This window comes from Ochotona princeps, chromosome 10, assembly GCF_030435755.1.
Source record: "Ochotona princeps isolate mOchPri1 chromosome 10, mOchPri1.hap1, whole genome shotgun sequence".
In the NCBI taxonomy this organism is placed as follows: Eukaryota; Metazoa; Chordata; class Mammalia; order Lagomorpha; family Ochotonidae; genus Ochotona; species Ochotona princeps.
This window is the reverse complement of record NC_080841.1, coordinates 24,268,668-24,295,861: the sequence shown is the minus strand read 5'-3', so window position 1 is coordinate 24,295,861 and position 27,194 is coordinate 24,268,668. Positions and strand designations below refer to the sequence as shown.

The window sequence follows — 27,194 nt, the reverse complement described above, 5'->3', positions numbered from 1 at the left end:
TGATGCATCAAATGATTTGATGTAATTGTTCCCGTGTGTTTCTGGGAGGAAATTCAGCTGGTACTGAATGTGGGTAATTCTTTCAACAGCTCAATCCCTTGCCCTTTTTCTTCATCTCCATCTTCCTTGTCCCAGTAAAGATATGAAGTTCTCACTTTGGCTTTGATAGATGGGTAGCTAGGCAGGCATTAATAAAATATACTAAATGTAAGTTGGTGCTAAAAAAAAATCACAGGGTTGGGGAATTGATGCAGTTGTTAGACACTTGGTATATGTGGATCCCATTTTGAGTGTCTGGGTTCCAGTCCCAGCTCCACTTCTGATTCCAGCTTCCTGATAATGCACTCCCTGGAAGGTAGCAGGTGGTGATCCAAGTAGTTGAATTTTTGCCCAGATGGAAGACCTGAGCTGAGTTTCAGGCTCTTGGCTTAAGCCTGGCCCATAGTCACAGGAATATGGGGAGTGGACCATCAGAAGTAAGAAAGCTGCTTCCCCACTTTAAATAAATAAAAATAAATAATTAAAAATGTATCTCTGATTCAATAATTCTTTATGCAGTCTTCAGAAAAGCCCAAGAAGATCCAACTTGTAACTTATAGAGAATTACGTGTCTTTCTAATGCATTTTCCTTAATGATGATTAGCATTTTATCAAGAATGATTTAGTGATACTATTTCCACTTTTCTCACTTTTCAATAAAGGCAAAATAAGTATCTATGAGAAGGGAGTAGAATATATAAGCCTCATACCCTCTAAGACTGACTCAATATCAACATTAATAATGTTGAGAAAAATGTAAAACAATACTGGAGGTGGTGGTGAAGAGAAAATTATTAGGAAAAAGGAATTGAAAGGGGAAAAATGGTCCAAATGTGTTCCACTCTAACCTGTCAATAGTTTGCCCCATGCTCAGAACATTGTATCATAGAATCTTCCTTGCCTTATCTTGCCTTTCCTCTTTTTCTACCATCTCCATTCTTCTCTTCCGAATTTCTTTATCTCTTCCTTTCACCTTCCCTTCCTCCTTTCTTCCCCAAATATTTTTCAGGTTTTGTTTTGCTTTGTTTGGCTTGTACACTGATAATACAGATGACTTGAATTCTACAGTTTAGTATCCCATTGAATTCAGGGAAACTTGATAAAGCATGAAGCTGACATCATTAAGAAAGTACTCTCAGATTCTCAGGAAGAGCATCTGCCTCATCTTGTAATCAGAAACTACCAGATTTTATAACTAGATTTTCTAACTTCATCTGAATTCACACATCTTTTAAGAAGCACCCACCATTGTCATCTTCCCTTTCCACCCTGATCCCTAACCCAATGCTCCACTTATGAAAGCATGAGCTTATAGACATGCCAGCCATTTCGCAAACATCCCTTCCAATTCATCTGTGCACATGTTACAACCTGGATTTCTTTCCAGGTGCTCACCGATGTTGTCCTCTTTAATCAATAACTGTTGTCTAATTACTCAGCCCAAAGCTCTCTAAGTACTCATGTTTCTTTTTGCAGTGTGAGTGATCCCTCACTGCCTAACATGCTCCCCCATGGTTCATTACTCTTCTTTTGTTTCACCTACCAGCTCTACTCATCTTTTTAAAAAAAAGCTATTGTCACTGTTTTTCCTTGAGTCTTTCATACACTAGCTTTGTTGGTGGAATTTCATGTAGTTTCAAAATTCCAAGTTAGGTAGAGCAAAAAAAAAATGAAAAAAAAATCTTGTGAAGCCACTCGAAGTTATTTTGCACAATACACTTGGGGATCAGGAAAATTTAAATTTAAATCCCCATTCCAATATTTTCTAGAACTATGACCTAAAACAAGCCACTTAACCTCACTAAATCTCAGATGGGGATAATATTAACTATGCTTAAGTGTTATGAACAGTAAGTAAAATAATATGTCTGAAGCTTAATCATCATTTATTTTTTTTAAGATTTTAGTATTATTGGAAAGCCGGATATACAGAGAGGAGGAGAGACAGACAGGAAGATCTTCCATCTGATGTTTCACTCCCCAAGTGAGCTGCAACGGGCCAGTGCGCGCCGATCCGATGCCGGGAACCAGGAACCTCTTCCAGGTCTCCCACATGGGTGCAGTGTCCCAAAGCTTTGGGCTGTCCTCTCCTGCTTTCCCAGGCCACAAGCAGGGAGCTGGATGGGAAGTGGAGCTGCCGGGATTAGAACAGGTGCCCATATGAGATCCCGGGGCGTTCAAGGCGAGGACTTTAGCCGCTAGGCCATGCCGCCGGGCACATATCATTTATTATTGATGTAATAATACCTTGGTGTAAGGTGTTCTTTTTCTGAAATGGATATGTTGCATTCAATAGCATCTTACAAAAGATGAAAAAAATGGAAAATCATATTTAACAAAATCTTAGGATGTAATTTTGCATGACAGTCATATAAGAGCATTGTACCATATGTCAAAGGTGCATAACATTATACAGGAGACTGACTTGTGGCATGGTGGGTTAGACCCTTGCAATGTCAGTATCCTATATGGGAGCGCCAGTGTGAGTCAGCTGCACTGCTTCCAATTCCAGCTTCCTGCTAATGTACCTGGAAAGGCAGGAAAAACATGGCCCAAATCCTTGGGCCCCTGCCATCCTTGTGGAAGACCACAATGGATTTCTTGGCTGTTGGCTCTGGATTTTGCCTGGCCTAGACCTGTTTGTTATGAACTCACTCTCCCTTTCTGTCTCACTCTCTTAGTCCCTCTCTCTCTCACTCTCACTCTTTTTCTCTCTCTCAGTCTGTCAGTCTGTCAGTCTGTCAGTCTGCTTTTCAAATCATTTTATTGGCCTTTTTAAAAAGAATGTACAACTACTTGATTTCTCAAAAGGTAGACTTCAGTATATTTACTGAATGGTAACATCTAACTGTTGCATGATATCCATTCTCTTTCTTTTCCATTAATGATGACCTTGTCCTGCCAGTCTAGAAGTTAAGTTTATAGACTTCTCCTTCAGTCAGCTCTGGCTGTGTGAAATTCCAGTGTTTGTGTCAATAGATCATGAAAAGATGTATGTCTTGTGGATCTTAGCTCACACATCTGTTCTCACCTTCCCCCTCCCCTCAAGCAGAATGTGGTTATGACCATATTCTGCTTCAACCATGCAGTCATGAATGGCCTCAAAGTCACATGAGAAAGAGCTGATTTCTTCAATGACCACCTGGACTACAAATGGTTTCATTCACATTCAGTCTATTATATGATATGTAAAATAATGTTGAGTTTATTTAAGGAATGACATTTTGGGGAATCTTGTTTGCAGTAGCTTAGCTAAATCCAATTCCAGTTTGCCCACATCATTCGATTAAAGAACAAATTAGCTGTCCTATATTTGGAGCCAAATACAGAATGCTGTCTATGCTCTCTTCTCTAAGTGCAGTTTTCTCTGGAAAGTGACCAGTGCTAGAGCACAATGAAAGATGAAGGTGGCTGGGAATTTGCAAGAGAGAAGTTGCTCATTGTAGACACTCTCTAATAAAGATGCCAGATACCTTGTTGAAAAAACTAGGGAGGTGGCTTTGATCATTGCCCAAGAAGAAAATCTTCCCCTTTCCTTATGTAATGATTTTTCTCAAGAAGCAGTTTTGATCCGTTCAAATTTTCCAAGAACTGCTTAGTTGATGACACAGAGCTCTGCACCACAGAAATTGGAAAATTACACTAATTTGGAGAATCTGTGAGCAAGATCAACCTTTCTATCATAAAATTACCTTAATAGGGTCCTTTTAGGTTTTACATTTTAAGAAAATTATCTCCCAGTGAGCCTGTTAATGAGAGATGACTGAAGGATTCAGCACTGGACAAATAAATTAGGAGACCTATTTAATGGAATGGTTTGCTGGAATTGATCTAGATCAGGACCAAAAATTTGTCTGTAAAGGGCCAGATGGTGAACACTGCAGACATTGCAGGTCATACATGCTCTGTCAAAGCTGACTGGCCTTGTCACAGAAAGAATTCCCAAATAAGTATGGCTGTGTCGCTCCCAAACTTCATGAAGAACAGCTTTCATAGAATTTTCATAGGGTTTTTGCTTACTACAAATAATTGTTTTAAAAATTTCCCCCCAATCAGTTAAAAATCTAGAAAGTGTTCCTTACTCTCAGGTTATAAGAACAGATGGCGGGGCAGAGATGGTCTACAGGCCAGACTTGATTCATGGACTTTTGTTTGATGATCCTTGACCTTGATTCAAAAGATCGAGGGGGATATAATGGACACTGATAATAATCTCCAAAAATTATCCAAGACTATGTAAGGAGCATAATCTAATTGCTGTGGCAGGACTTTGCATTTGCCCATCTGTTGTGGTCTAAATGTCTGTGCCCCCCCCCCAAATTTATATATTGTATCTTTAACTTCTATCATAGCTATATTTGAAAATGGAACCTATGAGAAAGTTATGGGCATCAAAGGAGGTCAAAAGGTGAGCCTTGATTCCAAAGGATAGTGTCCTTATAAGAAATACCAGAGCCCTTACACCTGCTCTCAGTCTCTCTACCTCACCTCACTTATCCCCCCTCCTTCTACACAGAGAAAAGCCATGTGAAGACTCAGAAAGAAAGATGTCTGCAACCCAGAGAAATATTCCACAATAGAAACCAAATGTGCCAGCACAGTGGTCATGGACCTTGACCAACCCAGAACTTCCAGACTGTGAGAACTCAGTCACGTTATTAAAGCCACTCAGTCTGCAGTATCGTGGCAGCCTGAGAAGACTAGCATACCCTCAGCCAACTATTTTGAGTTATTTGGACATCCATTATGAAGGATATGGGCATGTTGAATACCCAGGAATTTGCCCCAGCTCAGAACACATAACTGCACAATGATGTAAGGACAACATCTAAAGTGGCATTTAATAGTAAAACTCCTATCCACTGAAGAAGATATATGACTCTTTGCACATCTAGAGAATCAGCTGAATCAAGGGAAGACATTTGTTAAAATAGTAATAAAGATATTTAATTAATTTTATATCACGTAAATAAATTTCACCTGATGTATGTCATATATATTTAATATGTCATATATAGATTTACATGGATTTATGCCATATAAAAAGATTTAGCATCATAATGATACTTCTCACCACATTTCTTCCACCCATACTCACACTGCTCCTCCTCTTTCCTATCTTGTATTTTTTAAATTTTATAATGGCATACTTTATTTTATAGGCATAAGCTTAATGCTCCACCAAATAAAGAATCCAGCAAGTACAAAGCATAAAGCTGATGTTTCCCTGAGAGCAAAGAAGAGGGCTGTAAACAATAATCAAATAGCAAAGCATCAGTTTTTTCATATACATTGCAATACGTTGTGGTCTGTGTATTTACCATAAATCAGGGAAAACCTGTGATATTTGTCTTTTGGGGACTGACTTCTTTCACAAAGTATGACGGTTTCCAGTTGCATCCATTCTGTGCACAAAGATGGCTGAACGCAGTCCTGCTGTGTATGTATGCCACCTTTCTATCTTTTCCCCAGTTGATTAACATCTTTTACAACCTGACTTATTTTCCTTTCGGTAAATTCCCAGAAACGGGATGGCTGGATCATTTGGTAGATTTAGTTTCAGATTCTTGAGGAACTCTCTTACTGTCTTCCATTAAGGTTGTGTTCTTATACTTTGCCAAAACAAAGCATTTTTTTTTTTGGATGATAGCCGTTCTAACTTGGTAATGTGAAACCTCGTTGCAATTCTTACGTGCTAGTGATTCTGATGATTTTTTCATGTGCCGGTTGGCCTGAATTTCTTCCTTTGAAAAATGCCTGTTCATGTCCTTTGCCCTTTTCCTGACTGGATTGTTTTGTTTGTTGTTGTTGAGTATCCTGAGTTCTTTAATTATTCACATCTTAATCTTTTATTGGTTGCACAATTGTAAATATTCCCTTCCATTCTCTTGGTTACCTCTTTACTTTGTTGAATATTTTGTTTGAAGTGCAGAAGCTTCAAAGTTTTTAATGTGATTTCAGTTTTCTATTTTTACCTTTTTTGTCTGTGCTTCTGGGGTCTTCCTCAACAAGTCTGTTCCTGTGCTAATTACTTCCTTTAATAACATGACCCATTAGAGTTGATTTTTGTCTGAGGTGTGGTGGAGGATGTATTCCCTTCTTCTGCATGTGATGGTCCAGTTTCCCTAGCAACACTTGTTGAACAGACTTTCTTTTCCTCTATTGATTCATTTTAGCTTATTTCTCAAAGATTGGTTGGTTGCAGATGTGTCAATTTCTGAGTGTCCGATCTGCTTATTAGTCAACATATCTATTTTTTGCTGGTATGAAGCTGTTTCGATTAGGACACCTTGGTAGTATATCTTGAAATTTGGTATTGTGATGCCTCCAGCTTTGTTTTAAGTGGTTAAGATTGTGGTAGTCAATGTTTGCCTAAACAGCACATATGTAAAAAAGAGAGAGAGAGAGAGAGTTGTCTATTGGGGTATTTCTTATGTTTTCATGTGAAATTTAACACCATTATTTCTTGATCTGAGAAGAATCTCATTGATATTTTGATTGGGATCACATTGAACCTGTAAGTTGCTTTGGATAGTGTGCACATTTTTTAATATTAATACTTGTAATCCATGAACATGGAAGATTTTTTTTCCATCTTTTGTGTCTTCTATTGGTTTGAATTTTCATTGTAGATATTTTTCATACCCATTGAGAATGGGATTGACCTTACAGGTTCTTTCTCAGCCATGGCCTTTTGTGTCCTTACAAGGGCTAGTGGTTGCTGTGTGTTGAATTTATATAGTGCAAGTTTACCACATTCTTTTAGTCTCTTAGTTGACTCTTTTGGTGTCCTGATAGGGTCATATCATCTGTAAACAGGGAAAATTTGACTCCTTCCTTTCCACTTTGTATTCCTTTGATTTATTTTTTGTACCTAACAGATTCAACTAAAACTTGTAGAAATATATTGAATAGCAGTGGTGAGAGCAAGCATCCTTGTCTGGTTCAGGACCTTAGTGGAAGTCCTTTCAAGTTTTCCCCATTCAGTATGAAACTACGTGTCATATATTGTCTTGATTGTATTAAGCAACTTTTTTCCCATACCTTATGTGCTGTAGTTTTATATCTCTTTCTTTGTTATCTTTTTCTGGTTTTGGAATTAAGGATCTAAACTCATAGGAGGACTTTGAGAAGTTTCCTTCCCTTTAGCTGTTTTTGAATAGTTTGAATTGGAATTGGTTTTTCTTTAAATCTGTGGCATATCAGCAGTGAGGCTGCTTCTATTTGTTGGAACAGTCTCTCTTACTGATTCAAAACCATCTTGGCTATTGTCTATTTAGGATTTATTGTCCCGATGATTCAGTGTTGGTGGATTGTATGTGTCCAAAAGTCTACCTATCTCCTCTAGATTTTCCCATTTTTTGGCATATCACTGTTTGTAATAATTCCTGATGATTCTTATTATTTCTCTTTTTTCTTTTTTTTACATTTTATTATTATTATCATTTTATGATATAGTTCCATAGATTCCTGGCATTTCCCTTAGCCCAGCCCCAATTCCCTCCCCCCTACCTAGTTCCTCTATATCATTACTAACATATAGTTCTTCATACACAGTCATATGTCCATCATTGTGGGCATGGACAATGGCAGAGAGTCCAGCATCCTATTGTCAAGATATAGCACACAGTTTCATTGCAAGTCCATCTTTGTCTGGAAGTAGAAATGCATACTATATTGTATCCTCACATCTGGATGTTAGTCTCCATTTCACAGCTACTGTACATCCCCTCAAATGAAAAGTCATAATACAAAATCAACAATAGAAAGAAAAATAGAAATTTACAATGCCATAAAGTTAAATGACATGTTACTAGATATGACAGTCTCCATTACACAGCTACTATACATCACCTTAAATGAAAAGCCACAGAACAAAATCAACATCAGGGAGAAAAAAAGAAATGAACAACACCATGAAGTTAAATAACATGCTACTAAATCCCTACCGTGTAGCTGAAGAGATGAAAATCAAGAACCTTCTTGAAGAAAATGATGCTGCTGTGTGATCTATGAGTCATTGAATGATTTAATCAGAAGAAAGTGTTTTGAAGAGATGAAACCAACAGAAAACAACAAAATCCATGCAATATAGTTTCCGCTGATTTTTGTTGGTGAAGTGTGTCTCTTCTAGACAATAAATAGATGGGTTTTGTTTTTAAATCCAGTCTACTAATCTATGATGTTTGGTTGAGCTTAAGCCATTTACATTCAGAGTTAACATTTATGGATGGTACTTTGGTCATATCATTTTAGGAATGGGTTGTTCATTGGTTTAGTCTTCTGTTGTCATTTTACTGGGATGTTCTTCCTGTTTGCCTGTGGTTTTGGTAGGTGCTATTCCTCTTCTCTGTCAAGAGAACATCCTGAAGTATCAATTGTAAGGCAGGTTTGGAAGAGGCAACTTCTTTTAACTTTTCTTTACTGTGGAAGAATTTTATTTCATTTTCAAAGACAAAGGAAAGCTTTGCTGGATATGTTATCCTAGGCCGACAATTTTTGTCTTTTAGAATCTGGAATATGTCACTCTGTTCTCTTCTGACCTGTACAGTTTCCTGTGAGAGATCTCCTGTGAGTTGAACTGGCATTCCTTTATATGTCAATTGATTTTTTTCACATGCACATTTAAGGATCTTTTCCTTATGTTCAATTGAAGAGAGCTTGAAGACCATGTGTCTTGGTGAAGATCGCTTTTGATCAAGCCTTTTGGGAGTTTTGTGTCCTTCCTGGATCTTGTTTCCCAATTCTTTCTCCGGATTAGGGAAATTTTGTTTTATTATTTCATTAAATACATTGCACCTTCTGGGACTCCCATAACTCTTACATTTGACCTCTTAATAGTGTCTTTCGATTTTTGAATACTTTTTTTGGCCTGATCCAGCTCTGCTTCCAGCTTTTGTTTGTTTCCCCCTGGTGACAGGAAATGCCTTCCAATTCTGAGATTCTTTCTTCTGCTTGCTTCGTTCTATTTTGGAGACTCTCCATTGTACTTTTAATTTGCTCTACTGTGTTCTTAATTTCTGATATATCAATCTTGATTTGCTTTATTCCTTCCTTAAATTCTTTGAACTCTTCTATGTGTTTCTCATTGTTGATCAGAATCTTTAAAATGAGTTTCATGAATTCTGTGTCCCCATTTTCTCGATGTCTTCCTCAGTTAACTCTGAGATTGGCATAGGGTTTTGCTCCTTTGCAGGGGAGTTTTCAGTAATTTTCATTGTGCCTTTGTCTCTTCTTTTGCTCTTGAACATTGAACTTCTAGTTAGCAGAGTTTTCTCCTTGAGGCAAGCTTCTAAGCTGTGTCACCCACAGGTCTACAATGCAATTTTACTTATTGAAGTTGGTACAACTTTTTGCTTGCAGCCACTTGTGTCACAACCTCCAGTGAGTTCCAGGTCTGGGTTCTTATGTTAGATTTCCATCGTGGTCTCCACAGCCCCAGCTCCAGGCTCAGCTTTCTCCTCCTTCTGGGATACCATGCCGAGGCTGCACCGTTGTCTCTGCAACCTTTCTCCCACTTCTGGTTGGAGCAGGTCCCAGGATTAGAGAGACACCAGGTGTCCTATATAGTTAGCTTGTTGGTGGCACTGATCTTGTAGGAACCTGTTGGACGTTAGGTCTGGGTACCACACTGACCTATTTTGACCCATATGATACCACAGTTGGTATTATTTTCCTGTAGGACCAGTGCAATTCACTGAACTTAGTGAGTTCTCATGAGATCAGCACATGCACAGTTCACTGTTATCCCCTGCAGTCCTAAAGCTATTGCCACAATGTACAAAATGGCGCCTGACATACCACCACTAGAATTCTTGATCTGCTGGCCATCAAGTCTGAGGGCTACCCAGACCTGTCTTGGGTGGAACCTATAGAATGCCACGTCGTTGCAGTTCATTGTGTCAGAAATGAGTTCACTCCCAGCTCAGCATATACTTAGTCCTTTCCCTTGCCTTTGCCTCCTTATGCAAAATGGCGCCCAATTCAGCTCTAGGGGGTTGACTGGGCTGTGAAATCCACGCTGTTCTCACACTACCTATCTGGGATCTGCTGCTCTCTCTCTGCTCCTGGTCAAATCAAATGGACCAGAAGGACGGACAGTTCTTTGTCTAGCTTTACCTCCCAAGCTCACAGTGAAAGTCCTTTCCCACCTGGTTGCTGGTGGAGTTCTGGCTGCTGGTGGAGTTCAGATCGCTGTTCGCTGAATGCCGCTGGAGTAGCAGTCACTGCAACACCACACAGTTGTGTCCGCTGCTTTCCAGTGTCTGTCAGTCTCCAGGTACCCCTCTGTTGTTGTTCTGTCCTTTCCTATATCCTTGAATATGTCCTCTCTGCTTCATCCTGATTAAATATTTTTCTGTCCGTTTAAACGTGTCCTTAACCTATTCCGCCATCTTGATTCTCCGATTCTTATTTCTGTTCTTTCTGTGGTAACATTTCCTTTTTATCTCCATTAATAATAACATGGATCTTCTCATTTTCGTATTTTAGTTAGTTGGGCCAATGGTGTATCAATTTTATTTATTTTTTATTGATATTTGTATAATTTTTTTGTTTCAGTTTTGTGCCTTTCTCCTCTAATTTTAATTATCTCTCTTTTTACTCATATTGGGTTTTGTCTGTTGCTTTTCCAAGTCCTTCTGTTGCATTGGAAATAATTTATTTAATGCTTTTATGATTTCTTGAATCAGGCACTAGTTTCTGTAAACATCCTTCTTAACATTGCTTTTGCTATCTCGTAAGCTTTGATGTGTTGTATTGTCATCTTCATTTGGTTGCAGGAATTTTTAAATTTCTCTTTTTATTTCTTCTATGATTCACTGTTCCTTCAGGAGCAAAATCTTCTATCACCATGTGTTTGTATATTTTCTAATTACTTGTTAATTCCTGTTGTCATTAAGGACACAAGGTATGATTTCTTTTTTTTTTTTTTTTAGTTTAGTAATACTTGCATTATGGCCCAGCATATCCATACACTGATGATGAAAACGTGTCCTGCAGCTTGGGAGGAACTGTCATGCAGACATCAGTTAACTTCATTTGGTCCATAGTGTAGATTACTTCTATTATTTAATGCTGAGTTTTCCCAGTTTATCTCTCCATTGATCAAGTGAGGTGTTGGCATGCCTTTATGGATCATTTAGATTCCCAGACTCCTTTTATCTAATGGATCTGTCCTCTCTTCTGGTATTGGAGTCCTCCTCTGCAGGGAAAAACAGACAATCAGAAATGACAAATTGCTATTGAACATCTCAGTCCAAAGTGGCACAAACTGATCAGTGTTCTCAGATGCAAGAGACCAGTGAACACAATTTAGCTATCCCTAAAAAGATAAAAGAAATAGGACCCGGCATGTTGGCTTAGCAGCTAAAGTCCTTGCCTTGAACACACTAGGCTCTCATATGGATGCTGGTTCCAGTTCCAGCTGCTCCATTTCCCATTCAGCTCCCTGCTTGTGGCATGGAAAAGCAGTTGAGGGTGGCCCAAAGCTTTGGGACTGGCACCTGCATGGGAGACCTGGAGGAAGTTCCTGACTCCTGGCTTTGGATCGGCACAGCACCATCCATTGCAGTCACTTGGGGAGTGAATCATCAGACGGAAGATCTTCCTCTCTGTCTCTCCTCATTTCTGTATATCTGACTTTGCAATGAAAATAAAATAAATCTTTGAAAAAAAATAAAAACTAGCACTGCTGAGTTCTAGGAATCCTAGCACCAGTCTTTATCTTTTTAGTGTATTTTAAAGGTAGGTACTATTTGATGCTATTAATGTTATTAGTGGCTAGTTATGTATTTATTTTTCCTAGGTTTTTAAATTTTTATGTGTACTAAATTTCATACACTGTTATTTTCCTTGCCTGTGTCATTTGCATTTCCAGAGATTGATTTCTAAATTATAATGTTTGTTGTTATTATAAAACCTTTTTGTATGACTATTTTCTTTAAATGGTTTTATTATTTGTTATCAATTTTTAAGTTTCCCCAATCTGAAGTGCAGGACTTGAATCATCTTTCTGGCTTCTTAGAGACATTTTTGAATTTGTTCAGCAGAAGTTTATGGAAAAATGTCAGTTATATATTTTCTGATTTTTGCTAGTATAAGAAAACATTTAAGTCAAAGTCATAGCCTTTTCATTTTTGTCTTCATGTCATTTTTGGCCTTTCTGTTATTTCACTTAGATGTGAACAAAATTCTTGCATCAAAATACTTTCCCTCAAAACATGCTGAAATTGTCTCCCAGCATTTAAGTTTCCAGATGAGTCTGAAGCGTGTCTTTTTCTTCTTTATAGATTATTATTATTAGTTTATCTTCAAAATGTTACAACATCTCACTTATTTATGTGTTTGGGTTTTGGATCAAGCCATTGTAGCCTACCCAATATGTAGACTTAAGTCTTTTTTCTCGGCAAGGTCTCAAAATATTTTTTATACTTGATTATTTGGTCCATTTTCTGCAAGTTTTTTTTTCTCACTCTGTGTTCTCAGCATCTTTAAAATTGACTTTCACTGGTTTCCTCGCAGTTGTTTTCCTGTTCATTCTGTGTGTGTGTGTGTGTGTATTTACAATCATGATCATTGTTGCTTCCAATGTAGACTTTTATCTTGGCCATTGTTTTATGAGTTTCCTTGCCTTCCTTTCTTATTTGGATCTCTTTTACACTTCTTACTTCATATTCTTATTTTATGATTCTAGGCACCCATTTTACACAATCTTCTTTATCATTAAAATATGTCTTTTGTTATTTTGGGGAAGCATTTACAATGTTTTATGAAACTCTCCTCCCATTCTCATAAAAGTAGCAATGTGCACACACACACACACACACATCTGCTTTTTGAAGATTCTAGACAATATTTCTCTTATCTCATGTCAAGGACAAGCTTTGTAATATGGTTAGTCTTTTAAAATGGGTGATACATTGAGACCAGCTTTTCCTAATAGTTAGGGAAGGTGAAATTTACTTACCTCCATATTCCAGCTATTTCAATTTTAATAGCCTTCCTCTCTCAGAGGTAAACTCAAGGTCAGCAGCTCTTAATTTTGTGCTGGTCTATTGAACTAAAGATGTAGCTTCCGTTTCTTAGTGGTTCAGCAACTTAGGAAAAAAATCCGTGGAAATTTAAAGGCCTTACCTAAACAATGAGAAATCACAGTCCTATGATGTGTTGCTCTGGCACTTTTCTCACATGATGATTAGGAATACAAACATGTATGTGTCTGTTTCCTATACTTTGGCCTACAACATCCACATGAATGAAGAAACATTCAAACATTTGTTGACAAAGGTCAGGATGGGGCAGATATCTGGCCCTTGTTGCCTGGAGATGCTGCCTGTCTCTGGTCACAAGAGCTTCTCTCACTGTCATGCAGTAATACCTAAGCCATAGAACTTAGTCTTCATTTCTTGCACTTTGGGTGACAGTATGTTCTGTTACATTTCAGGAGGATTGGCATTCTATGCATGATTAAGTGTAGGCATCCAGAGATTGATAAATGATCTTTGTTCATTCTTGAACTTGTAATGTAAGTCCTAATATATGTAGTATCTACGTGGATTTATTAATTGAAACTTGATGGAAGAGATATTAGATGCATGTAGTAATTCCAGAAAAATCCATTTATATTCATAAGTAAAGTTTGAAAGCACTTCATTAATATTGTATCTTAAGGACTTGACTTTCTATTCAGGTTGCCCACTTACACAAATACACCATAAACTTGAAAGTTAGCATTTTTCCCATCATACTGCAGAAGCCACATAATTAGTGCATAATAAAACTTAAAGTCAACAAAAAATTGTTCTAATGATAGAAAGAACTTATACACACAAAACAGCTGCAACTTTGCTGTGCCAGACTACCACTAGCAATGGGGAAAATATTACATGATATTAATAGCTGTTCCTCTCAATGGTTAATAATATCTCATTATTAGATTTGTTTCTATTTTATGATATCAGAGAAAGAAAATCTCTGTCCCTAAAAGTTTCCTAATGAACACTTGGAGATTAATTTGTTTATTTGAATGTCAGATTTACACACACGCACACACACATACTCAAAATGAGAGAACAACAATGAGGGGTGTGGGAAAATCTTCAGTCTGCTCGTTCACAGCCCATATGGCTGTAATATTCAGGGCTAGGCCAGATCAAAGCCAGGGTTTCATATATGGTTGACAGAGGCCCAAATACTTTGCCCTTCTTTTTTTTCCAAGTCCATTACTAGGGAACTGATCAAAAGTGAAACATCCAGAACACAAACCAGCACTCACATGGGATGCCAGTGTTACTGACGGCTGTTCTGCTCCTACATCTCATCGCTGACCCCCTAAATGAATCCTTTCAGTCTTCTACTATAAATACTTCCAAATTCACCAGCATGCTACACCCTTACAAGCATTGCTAGAGATAAAGTGAGATCAAGACCAGACATTCCCATACATAATTCAGGTGTTTTAAACATCATTAATTTCTTAGCTAAATATCCACTCCTACCAATTTTTTTTCTTTTATTATTATTATTATTATTTTATGATACAGTCCACAGGCCCTGGGATTTCCCTTGCCTCCTCCCCAATTCCCTTCCCTCCTCACTGAGTTTCCTTATATTATTTCAATAGTATCATTCGTCGTAAGTGTCATAAGTCCAGCATTGCGGGCATGGACAATGACAGAGTCCAGCCTCCTGTTGTCAAGATAGATTAAACAGTTTCATTGGGAGTACATCTTTGATCTGGAAATAGAGATGCATGCTGCATTGTAACCTCACATCTGGATATGTTAGTCTCCATTACACAATTATTATACATCCCCTTAAAGGAAAAGCCACAAAACAGTATCAGCAACAGGAAGACAAACAAATTTACAACACCATGAGATTAAATAACATGCTACTGAATAACTAATGTGTCGCTGAAGAAATGAAAAAGAAAATCAAGAACCTTCTTAAAGAAAATGGTGCCATTACATGGCATATGAGTCAGTGAAGAACTCATAGGTGAAGAATATGAGAAAAATAGTTGTTTTGAAGAGATGATACTAAAAACAAATACATCAAAATCCATACATTCACGATGTAGCTTCCACTGATCTTTGTTGGTGAGATGTGTTTCCCATAGGCAACAAATAGATGGGTTTTGTTTTTCAAATCTAGTCTACTGGACCCGGTGTGGTAGCCAAGTGGCTAATGTCTTCACCTTGCACTCCTGGGATCCCATATGGGCACCAGTTCTAATCTCAGAGACCCTGCTTCCATCCAGCTCCATGCTTGTGGCCTGGGAAAGCAGTCAAGACAGCCCAAAGCCTTGGGACCCTGCACCCAATAGGAGACCTGGAAGAAGCTCCTGGCTTTGGATAGGCTCAGCTTTGGACATTGTGACCACTTGGGGAGTAACTCAGCAGACAAAAGTTCTTCCTCTAGTCTCTCCTCCTCTCTGTATATCTGACTTTCCAATAAAACAATAAACAAATCTTTTTTAAAAATCCAGTCTACTAATCTATGATGTTGGGTTGATGAGTTTAAGCCATTAACATTCAGGGTTAGTAAAAATGGTGTATTTTAGTCTGTCATTTTAGAAATGGTTTATTCATTGATTTAGTCTTCTGTTGTTATTTTAGTGGGATGTTCTTCACATTTGCCTGTGGTTTGGGTAGGTGCTATTTCACTTCTTTGTCAAGAGAACATCTTGAAGTATCATTTTTAGGGCAGGTTTGGAAGAGGCAACTTCTTTTAACTTTTCTTTACTGTGGAAGAATTTTATTTCATTTCCAAAGACAAAGGAAAGCTTTGCTGGATATGTTATCCTAGGCCGACAATTTTTGTCTTTTAGAGTCTGGAATATGTCACCCCATTCTCTTCTGGCCTGTGGAGTTTCCTGTGAGAGATCTCCTGTGAGTTGAACTGGCATTCCTTTGTATGTCAGTTGGTTTTTTTCACATGCACATCTGAAGATCTTTTCCTTATGTTCAATTGAAGAAAGCTTGATGATCATGTGTTTTGGTGAAGATCGCTTTTGATCAAGCCTTTTGGGAGTTTTGTGTCCTTCCTGGATCTTGTTTCCCAATTCTTTCTCCGGATTAGGGAAATTTTGTTTTATTATTTCATTAAATACATTTGCAAACCCAGCTTCTCTTTCTGTACCTTCTGGAATTCCCATAAATCTTATATTGACCATTTAATTCTTGAATACTTCTTTTTTAGCGTGGGCAGGCTCTGCTTCCAACTTTTTGATTGTTTCCCCATTGTGGCAAGAAATATCTTCCAATTCTGAGATTCTTTCTTCTGCCACATTCATTCTATCCTGGAAACTTTCCACTGAATTTTTAATTTGCTCTATTGCACCCTTTATTCCCAATAATTCAGCTTGATTTTGTTTCAGTGTTGTTATTTTGTGTGTGACATACTCCTTAAATTCCTTCAACTCCTGTATGTGCTTCTCATTGTTGATAAGAAGCTTAATAATAAGTGTTTTGAATTCTGTGTCCCCATTTTTCAATGTCTTCTTCAGTTAACTCTGATGTTGGCAAAAGGTTTTGCTCCTTTGCAGGGGAGTTTTCAGTAATATTCATTGTGCCTTTGTCTCTTCTTTTGTTCTTGATCATTGCACTTCTAGTTAGCAGATTATTCTCCTTAGGGCAGGTTTCTAAGCTATGTCACCCACAGGTATACAATTCAATTTCACATACTGTGGTTGGTACTCAGTTCTTTGCACTCACTTGTGCCAGTGTCAGTGTATGGCAACAAGTATAATGCACTGAGCTCTGTGAGTTTGCTCCCAGCTCAGTGCATGTGCAGCTCACTGATGTCCCTGTTTTGCCACACTGTACAGAATGGCACCTGATTTGCCACCATGGAGTTCTTGATCTGCTAGCCATTAGGACTGGGTTGTCCAGACCTATTTGGGGTGGGACCTGAAGGATGCCACGACACTGCAATCCACTGAGCCAGAAATGAGTTTGCTCCCAGCTTAGTACACACACAGTCCTATGCCATAGCCTTTGCCTTGCTGCAAAAAAATGGCACTGATTTGGCACTGATTTGGCTCTGTTGGATGTCTGGGCTGTGAAGTCCACCCTGTTCCTGTACCACCTGTTTTGAATCTGCTGCTTTGTCTCTCCTCTTGGTCAAATCAAACATACCAGCAGGATGGGTAGTGCTTTGTCTGGCTTTACCTCCTGAGATCTCGGTGAACTCCCCTTTCCACCTTGTTGCTGGTAGAGTTCTGGTCACCGGTGGAGATCAAATGCTGCAATACCATACCGTTGTTTCCACTGCTTCCCTGTGTCCATCACTCTCCAGGTGCCCCTCTGCCTGCAGTCTGTGCTCCTATTTCCTGGAATGTGCCCTCTCTGCTTCACTAATGCTGGGTAATGTTTCTGCTTCTGTTTAAATGTGTCCTTACCATATTCCACCATCTTGATTCCCTGAACGTTTTTTGGTGTATGATTTGACACATCACCACAAAGAAGTTTCCTAAAACCTTTTTATTTAATGCAAATTTCATTATTGAACAATCAGAGAGAGATAGGGGCTGAGAAAGAGAGAGAGAGAGATTGATTGATTTAGATATACAGAGTTTTCCCACCTGCTTGTTCATTCAAACTACACAAAGTTGAAAATGAAAACTCAATCTAGGGCCCCAACTGCTTGAGCCATCACCTCTGCCTTCTTGAGTCAGGAGTTGGAACCAGAAATGGAACCCAGTCATTCCACTGTGAGACACATGCATCCTAACCAGCCTCCTAATAGCTAAATGCTTACTGCAATCGCCTCTTTAACCTTTCCAAAGCGAAGTCTCTATAATCTTTCTTTTTTTTTTCTGTTCTAAAAAGAGCTAGCGACAGAGTTGCTCTGTGTCTTTTTCTTTAAGGCCCCTTTAGATGAGCCAGATTTATAATGTCTTTTGTTTATTCCAATAGCTTTTCAAGACCTTCAAGGAGATGTTGAATATTACACACTGTTTTGGAGATCTGCCTCCTCAAACGAATCGCTAAAACTCCTTCCAGAAGTAAACGCTCATATCATTGGACACTTGAATCCAAACACAGAGTATCAGGTATTTCTATCTGTCTTCAATGGAGTACACAGCATCAACAGTGCAGTACTGAACGCAACCACTTGGGATGGAGGTGAGTCCAGACACTAAGGGATGCTAGGCTTCAGAGGTGAATGAAATTGATTGATTCTTGCTGAGGTTGAGATCAGTCATCCTTCCATTATGAAATTTCCGGTGTTGGTGAGATGGGGGTCGGGACTAAAATGCTTAAGTGCTTGCTGTCGTCAAGCAGATCAATAAGTGGCCCTATGGAGACAGCAGCACGGGGCTCTCCTAATGGGATATTAGCCCTGTTTGCTCCCACGCTTCTCAGTGTATGCTTGGTTTACAGTGCAATTCACATCAATAAATGGTGACATTTTGAAATTTTTATCTACGATTAGCTCTCAGAAGCAGTGTGATTTTCAAAACAGCAGCCAAATGCAGGGAGGGCCTTTCCTAAGTCACCGAGAAATGATAGGTGCAAGTTCATCCACTGAGAAAAATTGCCTGTGACTCATTTCCAAACCAGTTAGCAAGGGGGAGGAAGCCAGGAAGCAACTTGTGAATCTGAAATGTATTTGGAATGGTCTTTCTAATCTTTTTGGCTTTATAAAGTCTCATTATAAGCATTATAATATCATTACCTCCCAAGCAAGTGTTCCAGGTCATTAGCAGAGCTCTTTAAGTGGGAAACCCGCTTCCCTTTGTGGTGCCAAAGGTCAACACCTTTTGTTTATAAAATAGGATGCATCACAAGGACAATTTTTCAACTAGTTAAGATGGGTTCTTCTGATAAAAATAGGTCTTTGCATACTTATTTCTGATGTGCTTGAATAATTGTGTAATTTAACACTAAGCAAGATTTTTTTCTGATGTTAGATTTCATCATTACCTATGGTAATCAACATTCAAAATCATTTACATAATGACAATATTGCGTTATTGCTTCATATTGCTTGAGTTACAAGCTAGTAACATCAAATGATTTTTCACGTTCCACCAGCCTCAATATATTTGAGTTTTATTTTTTGCTTAAGGAGCAAATTTCCTTCCTTTCTCTCCCTGTCCCCCACTTGGTAGGTATGGACTGAACGGATGAAAAAAAAAAAGACAAATAATAGCGATGTGTTAGTGGTGAGGATGAGTGAATTATTTAGCATCATATCCCACTGGTCACATAGTATTGAAGATTAGCACTATGATGGTGATGTAAAGCGTTTTACCACCAATGCTTACAGATTCTAACTGAGAGAATAATAAGCCAATTTACAAAGGACTACAGACTGTGATAACTTCATCAGAGGAAACCCAGATAAGCAAGGAACCCTTTGCTAAACCTAAATACTAATCTGCCATTAGTTTAACAAGTGCTTTTTCAGAGCCAGCTGGAGTTTATTCTGTTTCTTCCTTTAATTCCAGAGCCTCAGGGCATGCCTCCTCCAGAGGTTGTCATCATCAACAGTACAGCTGTACGCGTCATCTGGACATCTCCTTCAAACCCGAATGGTGTTGTCACTGAATATTCTGTCTATGTAAATAATAAGCTCTACAAGACTGGAATGAATATGCCTGGGTCATTTATTCTGGGAGACCTGTCTCCCTTCACTATCTATGACATTCAGGTTAGAACGTTGTTTTTTGATGGTGAAGCTTACGGACATGTTAAATAAAACATGCCAAGCCATGTCTCCAAGTGGAAACTATGTCTTGGTTACAGATTATTTATTTGGTGGGCAAAGGGAAAGCAAGGGTGGAAATTGATCATCATTGAGTCTGTTTGCTGTAGGCAAACATGTGAGTCTCTGGAGAGAGGATCATGGTAGTAGTATGGAAAACAATGCTGGTGAGGGTAGGGGTGACAGTTTCACTTGCAAAATGAACTTGATCACAATTTCTGAATAAATCTTGCTGAATATTTTGCATTTTTTCCAGGCGCTTTTCACTAATGTCAGAATCAGAGTCAGTCTTTATTCCCATTTCTGCTATTTGCTAACTTGATTTCTTTGGGAAACAGAGCAGCTCACATGGTGTCCAATTTCCTCTGCAAGGCAACAGACTAGATGGCTTAAAGCATTCTAGCAACCTCTAGCACTCTTGGATTCTAACTGCCACAGGAAAATGTAAACGAAAATATGACAGACAAAAATATTAAAAGATTCTATCTCAGGATGACAGCAATCCAAGTATGCTCACATGCATTCATCACTCAATACGTTTTCAATATCTCCCTGTTATGTGAGAGCAGTCTTATTTACCAGCTTCTTTGCCCTAAACCTCTTTGAGAAGCTTTTGCAGCCAGTGTACCTCCACTGGAAAAATATGAAATTATGTGATAAATTAACACTTTCTTTCAGAAAGTGTATTGACTACGCAAATCCTAACTCAAAAGCTTGTTCAACATATATTGACCTTAAATGTACAAAAATACAGGAAAATAGATCAATGTGAATATTACATACATTTGTATTTGGCTTCACGTGTCTTTATATATCTATTGGCTTTCTAATGAAACATTTGTTAAAAAGAAGTCTAGCATATTGGTTGTTTTTCATTGCACTCCATGATTTCCATCAAACTGTCTAAATAATCTTAGAATGAAACATATGGATTGATGTTAATACTCCTGATTCTTAGTGAGTCTATCTATCCAGCTACCTATATCCCAAATTATAAAATAAAAATCATGCTGAACATAGAAATAGCTTTCTGGGTAGGATGGGTATAGAAAGGTAATGGAAGATTTACTGTGCTACTTTTGAGGCCCAAATGGAGAAAGCAGATTGAACTCTGGAAAGGCAGTTAATTCATTTGCTCTACCAAACCTCAAAATAACCTGGAGACAAATATGGTGAATACTGTGCAAATATGTACAACTCAGCATGCTGACTTTGGAGCAGGAGTTGACGTTCAGGAATGTTCTGGGGGGAGGATTCATTCACACCTGCCTGTTTGCACCACTGGTGACCTGCACAAGGTGCTCGTGATCAACTGGGGGTGGGGGAGAAAACAGACGAAATGCCAATACCTCGTGTTGCAGTGCCTACAGTGTTCTTATTCCTGATAATTAGGATTTTGTGAAGTTCTTTGAAGCCAGGAATTTTTACAGTTGACAGTGCCTGTTGCATTTCTAGAAATTGGAACAACTTTCAGAAATTTTCATTATGATGTCAAGATGATTTGACTTCATTTAAAATAAGTATTTGATTAATACCCTCAGTAGAGTTGCTATTGATTTTACACCCTCAAGAACCTACTTTTTAAACAGATTCTTTTATATGCCCCTTTTAAAATAAATGGCAGTTTTCATTTTTATTCAGTTTTATATCTTTTAACATAAATATGGTAAATTCTTACATTTGTGTTATACTTGTATGTCATGCAGATAGTTATAGCACTAGAAATATGCCCTCACAAGGATTCAGACTTAAAATATCACATTAATAAGAAGAAAATGGTAGCACATTTGCCTAAACTGAAAATGAAAGCTTTCTAGATACATTGCTTTCTAGTATAATATTTATACTAGCAGGCAATAGAGTGTAGTAAAGCCCAGGCAGACATAACAAATCATACCAGATGACCTTATTCACTAATTACTATGTCCCCTCAGTTGGCGAACTTATTACAAATGAAGTTGTAAAGAATCAACAAAATTAGTTGTGTGATTATCCAGCATAATATTTGGCGTAAATAAATCTATAATAAATTCATCCAGTTGATTCTGAAATGCTACATTATATAGCCCAATATTTTCCAATATGTGTAAAATAAACTACATTTAATTCTAATTCATTTTCAGTTCAGCTGCCTTTAAGTAAATTCATTTTTAATTAGGCATACTCAGAATGTAGGGTCTTGATACTGTTTAAATTTCTATTATATATTCTCTTAAAGACTGTTCTACATCAAAAAAGAAATAGCACAACATATACAGTACTATGAACATTCGTCTGCCTCAACTCCCACTCATTATCATACAGCCCTAGGGATAAAATGGCATTCCAATTAAATTCAGTAGGAATCATACTTGTCTTTCGTTAAGCACAGTGGAAAACTGAGAAAACCAGTTCTATTAAAAGCTTGGAATCCATGTTCAAGATGTATCAGCGTCTAGCTTTCCTCCTGCATGGATGTGTTCAATGGTGAAAGTGAATCAGCCCTGGAAAAGGAACATTTGCTCTTTGGTTTATCCTTTCATTGAGAGCACAATTGAATTACTTTGTGAATATCCCACCAGCAATTGTTGAGTACTTGTCTCTCCTCCTTCTTGCTGAATGTGCTCCTTTTAGATTATTAATGCCTGATGAACCTCATTTCTAATCTTTAGTTATTCCACCTTCCTCAGTTTTGATTCAGATTAGGTGACAGAATTAAAGGGGTGAATGATGATTTTCTGCTGTGATTAAGTTAAAAAAAATACATTGCAGTTGGAACAAATGGATATAAAATAACTCTGCCATATTGGAAGGCTTTCTTTGGGTTTTCATTTTTCTTCCATTGACGTTAGCATTTAGGCACTTTGTTGTAAAATGTCAAGACTTGCATAAGATATCACCATTACACTCCTTGATTAGGGACCCAGAGAATAGTAGGCAGTGATAACCTATTATGCTTGCCAACTGTCACTTGAGAATCTTCCATTGACTGTGCTCTGAGTGAATTAATCAGGCTTTCTCTTTCTGAATGGTAAGAACCAGAGACAAAAATATCACCATTGTAATCACCAACCTATCCTTGGGAACCCAGGTCTGCACTTTTGGCTGATCATACTGGAGTCAATACGAATCAAAAATGAGTGTTTTGGGAAACAAGTGTATTTATTGCTTTTTGTACTGATGTTCACAGATCAAAGTTTGCACTAAGTATGCATGTGTGAAAAGCAATGGAACCCAAATTACCACTGTGGAAGATATTCCAAGCAATATATCTGCACCTACAATTCATAATATCACATCCAGGTATGAGATCTTTTGTGTCAGTTACTCTGAAAAATTCTAATTATAAGAAATTGAAATGAAATGTGAGATTTTCTTACTGCCGTAGCAATCTCAATTAATGAATTGCTACAAGTATGTTTCCAAATCAGATTTTTAAAAATATTGTTTCTTAGGTGTGTTAGTGTTCATTTATTTCCACAAACGCCTAGTCTTCAATTTTGTCTAGGTTTATTTCCCTCATTTAATAATCTGTGAGCAAATATTTGAATGCACAAGTGTCCCCTTATTTAAATGTGTTCCTTCATGAATGATTATGTGAAACAAAATATGCTTTTAATTAGAATGCTGGAACCTTCTAAATTAATCTCTTCAAAAACTTTACTTACATATAAGAGATTGCCTTATAGACAAAAATATCTATATCATAAATATGCATATATTCTTTGGATAACCATGACCAATTTTATCTCTGTTTTTGTTAAATTCCTTTTGTATGAATTCTTTTTGCATGCCTTGCTTGCTTAGAAATGAATGTCATTTGGAAGTTAGTTTCTTCATGGCTTATTACAGAGAACAACAAAATATTTAATGTCATTTCCAAAGGCAAAAGTAAAATAGTCATTCCTCTACAACCAGTTTAAGCTAGAGAAAGAAATCTAGGTGACCCCATATCAAACTTTTGCCTGAGTCAAATGACTCACCTTTGAACTACATACAATCACACACAGAATGACTGAAGTAACCAAACTGTTATACAACACTTTCATTCAGTAGTATTCCTCTATGATGTGTTGAACATTTTAGGAATTTTTTTAAATTAGCTAAAAAATATGTATATTGATATTGGCAACTAGTTAATGAAAGAATTAGAAAAATTCAAGTAACTAGACTCTTAGCTATTGATGATGAAAATCAAATACTGCCTCCAGTATATATTCTATCAAATATGTGTTATACAATTATTTTTATTTGTTAATTAATTAATTACTGACCTCCTCAAAAGATTTTCCTTCACCTACCCACAAAATTGCCTGTCAACTGGGGGGATGTGTAGTCATGTTAAATGGGCACCAGAGATCTATTTTTTTCCTCTAGCACATACATTTATTAACACAGAAGGCAAAAATTAACTTGAATATAATACATGAATCTAAATTTATAGAGGACCATATCTCTTCATTAATCATTTGTAGGGCAATTTGAAAATCACTAATGGGAGGTTCACCTCCATGTAATAGCATATGCGGAGCCCCTTAGAGAAAACTGTTTGCTACCTGGTAACCCAATAGCAAATGATGCCAATCCAATAAGTATTCAAGTTGTTTCATTGAAGGTTGGGAAGGTGAGTACATCACTGTAACAGAAACTAAAATACAGAAAAGAAGCATAGGACACAGCACGGTAAGCCAAATGGCTAAAGTCCTCACCTTGCATGAGCCATTGCGACCACGTGGAAAGTGAACCATTGGACAGAAGATCTTTCTGTATCTTCTCTCTGTAAAAATCTGACTTTCTAATGAAAATAAATAAATCAAAAAAAAAAGAAAAAGAAAAGTGAGTTCACAGAATCAGAAACAATGCCAGTGAGGTAAAAAGTCATAATCCCAGCCAAACAAAAGAAGACCTCTATCAATAAAAGAGAAATGAGTATCTCAAAAAAGATAACCAAAGGAAAAGAACCCCATGGAAATTGAAAGGATGGAAGCTGGACAGAAACTGTGGATGTAAATTTGATGAAATATCTGCATGCCACAAACATGAAAATATGAAAAAGTTCTAAAAATCAGAAAATATCTGAGAAGTCTAATATTAGAACAATAAGAGGTCCATGACGAGAGAACAGAAGAAAAAGGGCAGAAAACAGCCAATAAAGATGCCAGGTAAATATAACCAATTTTGCTGGTGTGCAGATTAGAAACAATTCTTCAAGGGCAGCTGTTGGGCGCAGCAGTCAAGTCACTGCTTGGGACCCCTGCGTCCCGTATCTAAAGGACGTGTTTCAAGTCCCAGTTCTAATTCCAGCCTCCCGCACATCATGGGAAGCAGAAGGTGATGGTTCAAGTCACTCTACCCAAATGGGAGACTTGGATTGAGCTCTTTTACCAGTTGAGTCTAACTGATCCCTGGCTGTTGCAGGTGTTTGGGAAGTACATCAATATTTGTCTGCTTCCAAATAAAGAAAAATTATTTAAAAAAAAAAAAAAGGAGAAAACGAGAAAACTTATCCCGTAACACTTACTCTTCAAAGTTTGGCTCCCATCCTGATCTCCTGCTGTGGTTCCTTTTTTTTTTTTTATTCATTAATTACATTGTATTATGTGACACAGTTTCATAGGTACTTGGATTCTCCCCACCCCTCCCCAAACCCTCCCACCATGGTGGATTCCTCCACCTTGTTGCATAACCACAGTTCAAGTTCAGTTGAGATTCCCTCATTGCAAGCATATACCAAACATAGAGTCCAGCATCTTATTGTCCAGTCAAGTTCAATGTGGTTCCTTTTACAGAGTTCTCACATAATTACTTTTCTGTAACTTGTGCCACTGGTTTTGGTGGCCAGTAGGAGACATGGGTCATAATGGGCTCACGCCATGTTGTCCATCTCCACCGTAATGTTACCTAATCCAGTGCCTTTGGCCAATTTCTTTCCGCAACCTTCCCAGTTGGAAAGCATTATAGAAATGATTTCCAAACAAATAATGGTATGTAAACATTTCATTTTTTGAAATGATCCATTGTAGCAGCATAGCATTTTCCAAAGGCAAGGCTGTAAGAGCAGGTAAATACTGCCAAGTCATTAATCAAAATTACACCAGCACCAGAACAGTTAGCCTCCCATTTGCATGTTATTGTTTGTGTGATTTCATTAAACTACTGGCAATGTGTACTCAAAAATTAGGTTGCTATTTTGGTTTTTTAAAAAAATCATTTTTGTATTAACAAGATGCAAAATCAAATGTGAAATTCTTCCAGAGGACTACCACAGACAGAATGGTTATTTAAAACCATTTAATTTATGAAAGATACATTTCTTAGTGCTTGTGTGCTTGATTTTGGTAAAATGCAATTGTTAGTAAAATTTGACTCTCAAATATTTTGATAACATATACAGTTTGCACACCAACCTGTTTGATTCTATGCATAGAATGCTTCAACTCCTCCTATCAGCAATAATTTATCCCTTGATTTTGACAATATGGAGTTAATACCAGTGCTTCTGCATGTTTTTCCTATTGTGTATAATCCAAAGATACCACAGCACACAAGTGTAGAAAGATCAAAAAGATCCTTCTAGTTGCATAAGCTGCTTCTCCAGAAACATGCTGTGTACCTACCTTGTGTTTTCCATCCTTGTCATATTATCATCCGCTGCTTCTATATCCCCAAAGAATACTAACTACTGATCGATAGCCCAGACATGTCTGGCCATGGCCTACACGTGCCCTGGGTAGTTCATTTATTTGCCTTGGTGGATTTGCTAGAGTGGAATTTAATCAATAGCTAATTCATTAATTCTGGTCCTTGAGACTATAGAGACTGAGCTGGATGTAGATCTTGTGGCTGGCTCCCACTTTGGTTGAAATATGATAACCACCAAAACTGACAGCTTCACTGTGTACAGAGCTGCCTGTGAAGTTTACTTATAAGTCTCCATAAATAGAAAAGGTAAGAGGAGAATATAAATACGGAAGAGAGTTTTTTACATTAGCAATAGTATTCCAAATTGCATGATTCCCAGGGAGGAGGCTTGTGGGGCAGGGATGTGGGGAAAGGAAAACAAAATGCATGTATCTTTTATTGCCTTAATTGGAACCATGGCATTTTTTTTTCAGTTTCAAATCAGCTTGGGGCTATATTATTGATGAGTACTTGTGGTTATAATGCCTTTGTGACACTCTCAAATAGTTGCCTTGCAATTTGTCTCAAGATACTGAGTGACATATTTTTATATGCCAACTTTTCAGAAATTGTATGCTAGCAGGATAAACTGCATTTCTGTAAATGAAGATTAGCTCACTAATATAATTCACTAATTCCCCTATATTCTTAAAATACTTGTGATTGAGTATGGCAGAAGAAGTCAAAGCTTAAGAAAAAAGTTTTTCCTTTTTTGGCTCAGCAAGTGTGAGGTGAAACGGGGTTCTTTTTATAGAGATAATTGGGGAATCTCTCCTGTT

At 37.6% G+C, this 27,194-nt stretch overlaps 1 protein-coding gene across 1 annotated transcript in view; it reads left to right on the top strand.

Annotated features, from left to right (window-relative positions):
* Positions 1 to 27,194, top strand: part of USH2A (usherin) — a 641,433-nt gene that overhangs the window by 435,433 nt on the left and 178,806 nt on the right. Inside the window, exons 44-46 of the mRNA XM_004578639.2 lie at positions 17,961 to 18,170; positions 19,499 to 19,701; positions 22,925 to 23,037. Coding sequence (XP_004578696.2) covers positions 17,961 to 18,170; positions 19,499 to 19,701; positions 22,925 to 23,037 — 526 coding nt within the window. The remainder of the gene's footprint in view (positions 1 to 17,960; positions 18,171 to 19,498; positions 19,702 to 22,924; positions 23,038 to 27,194) is intronic.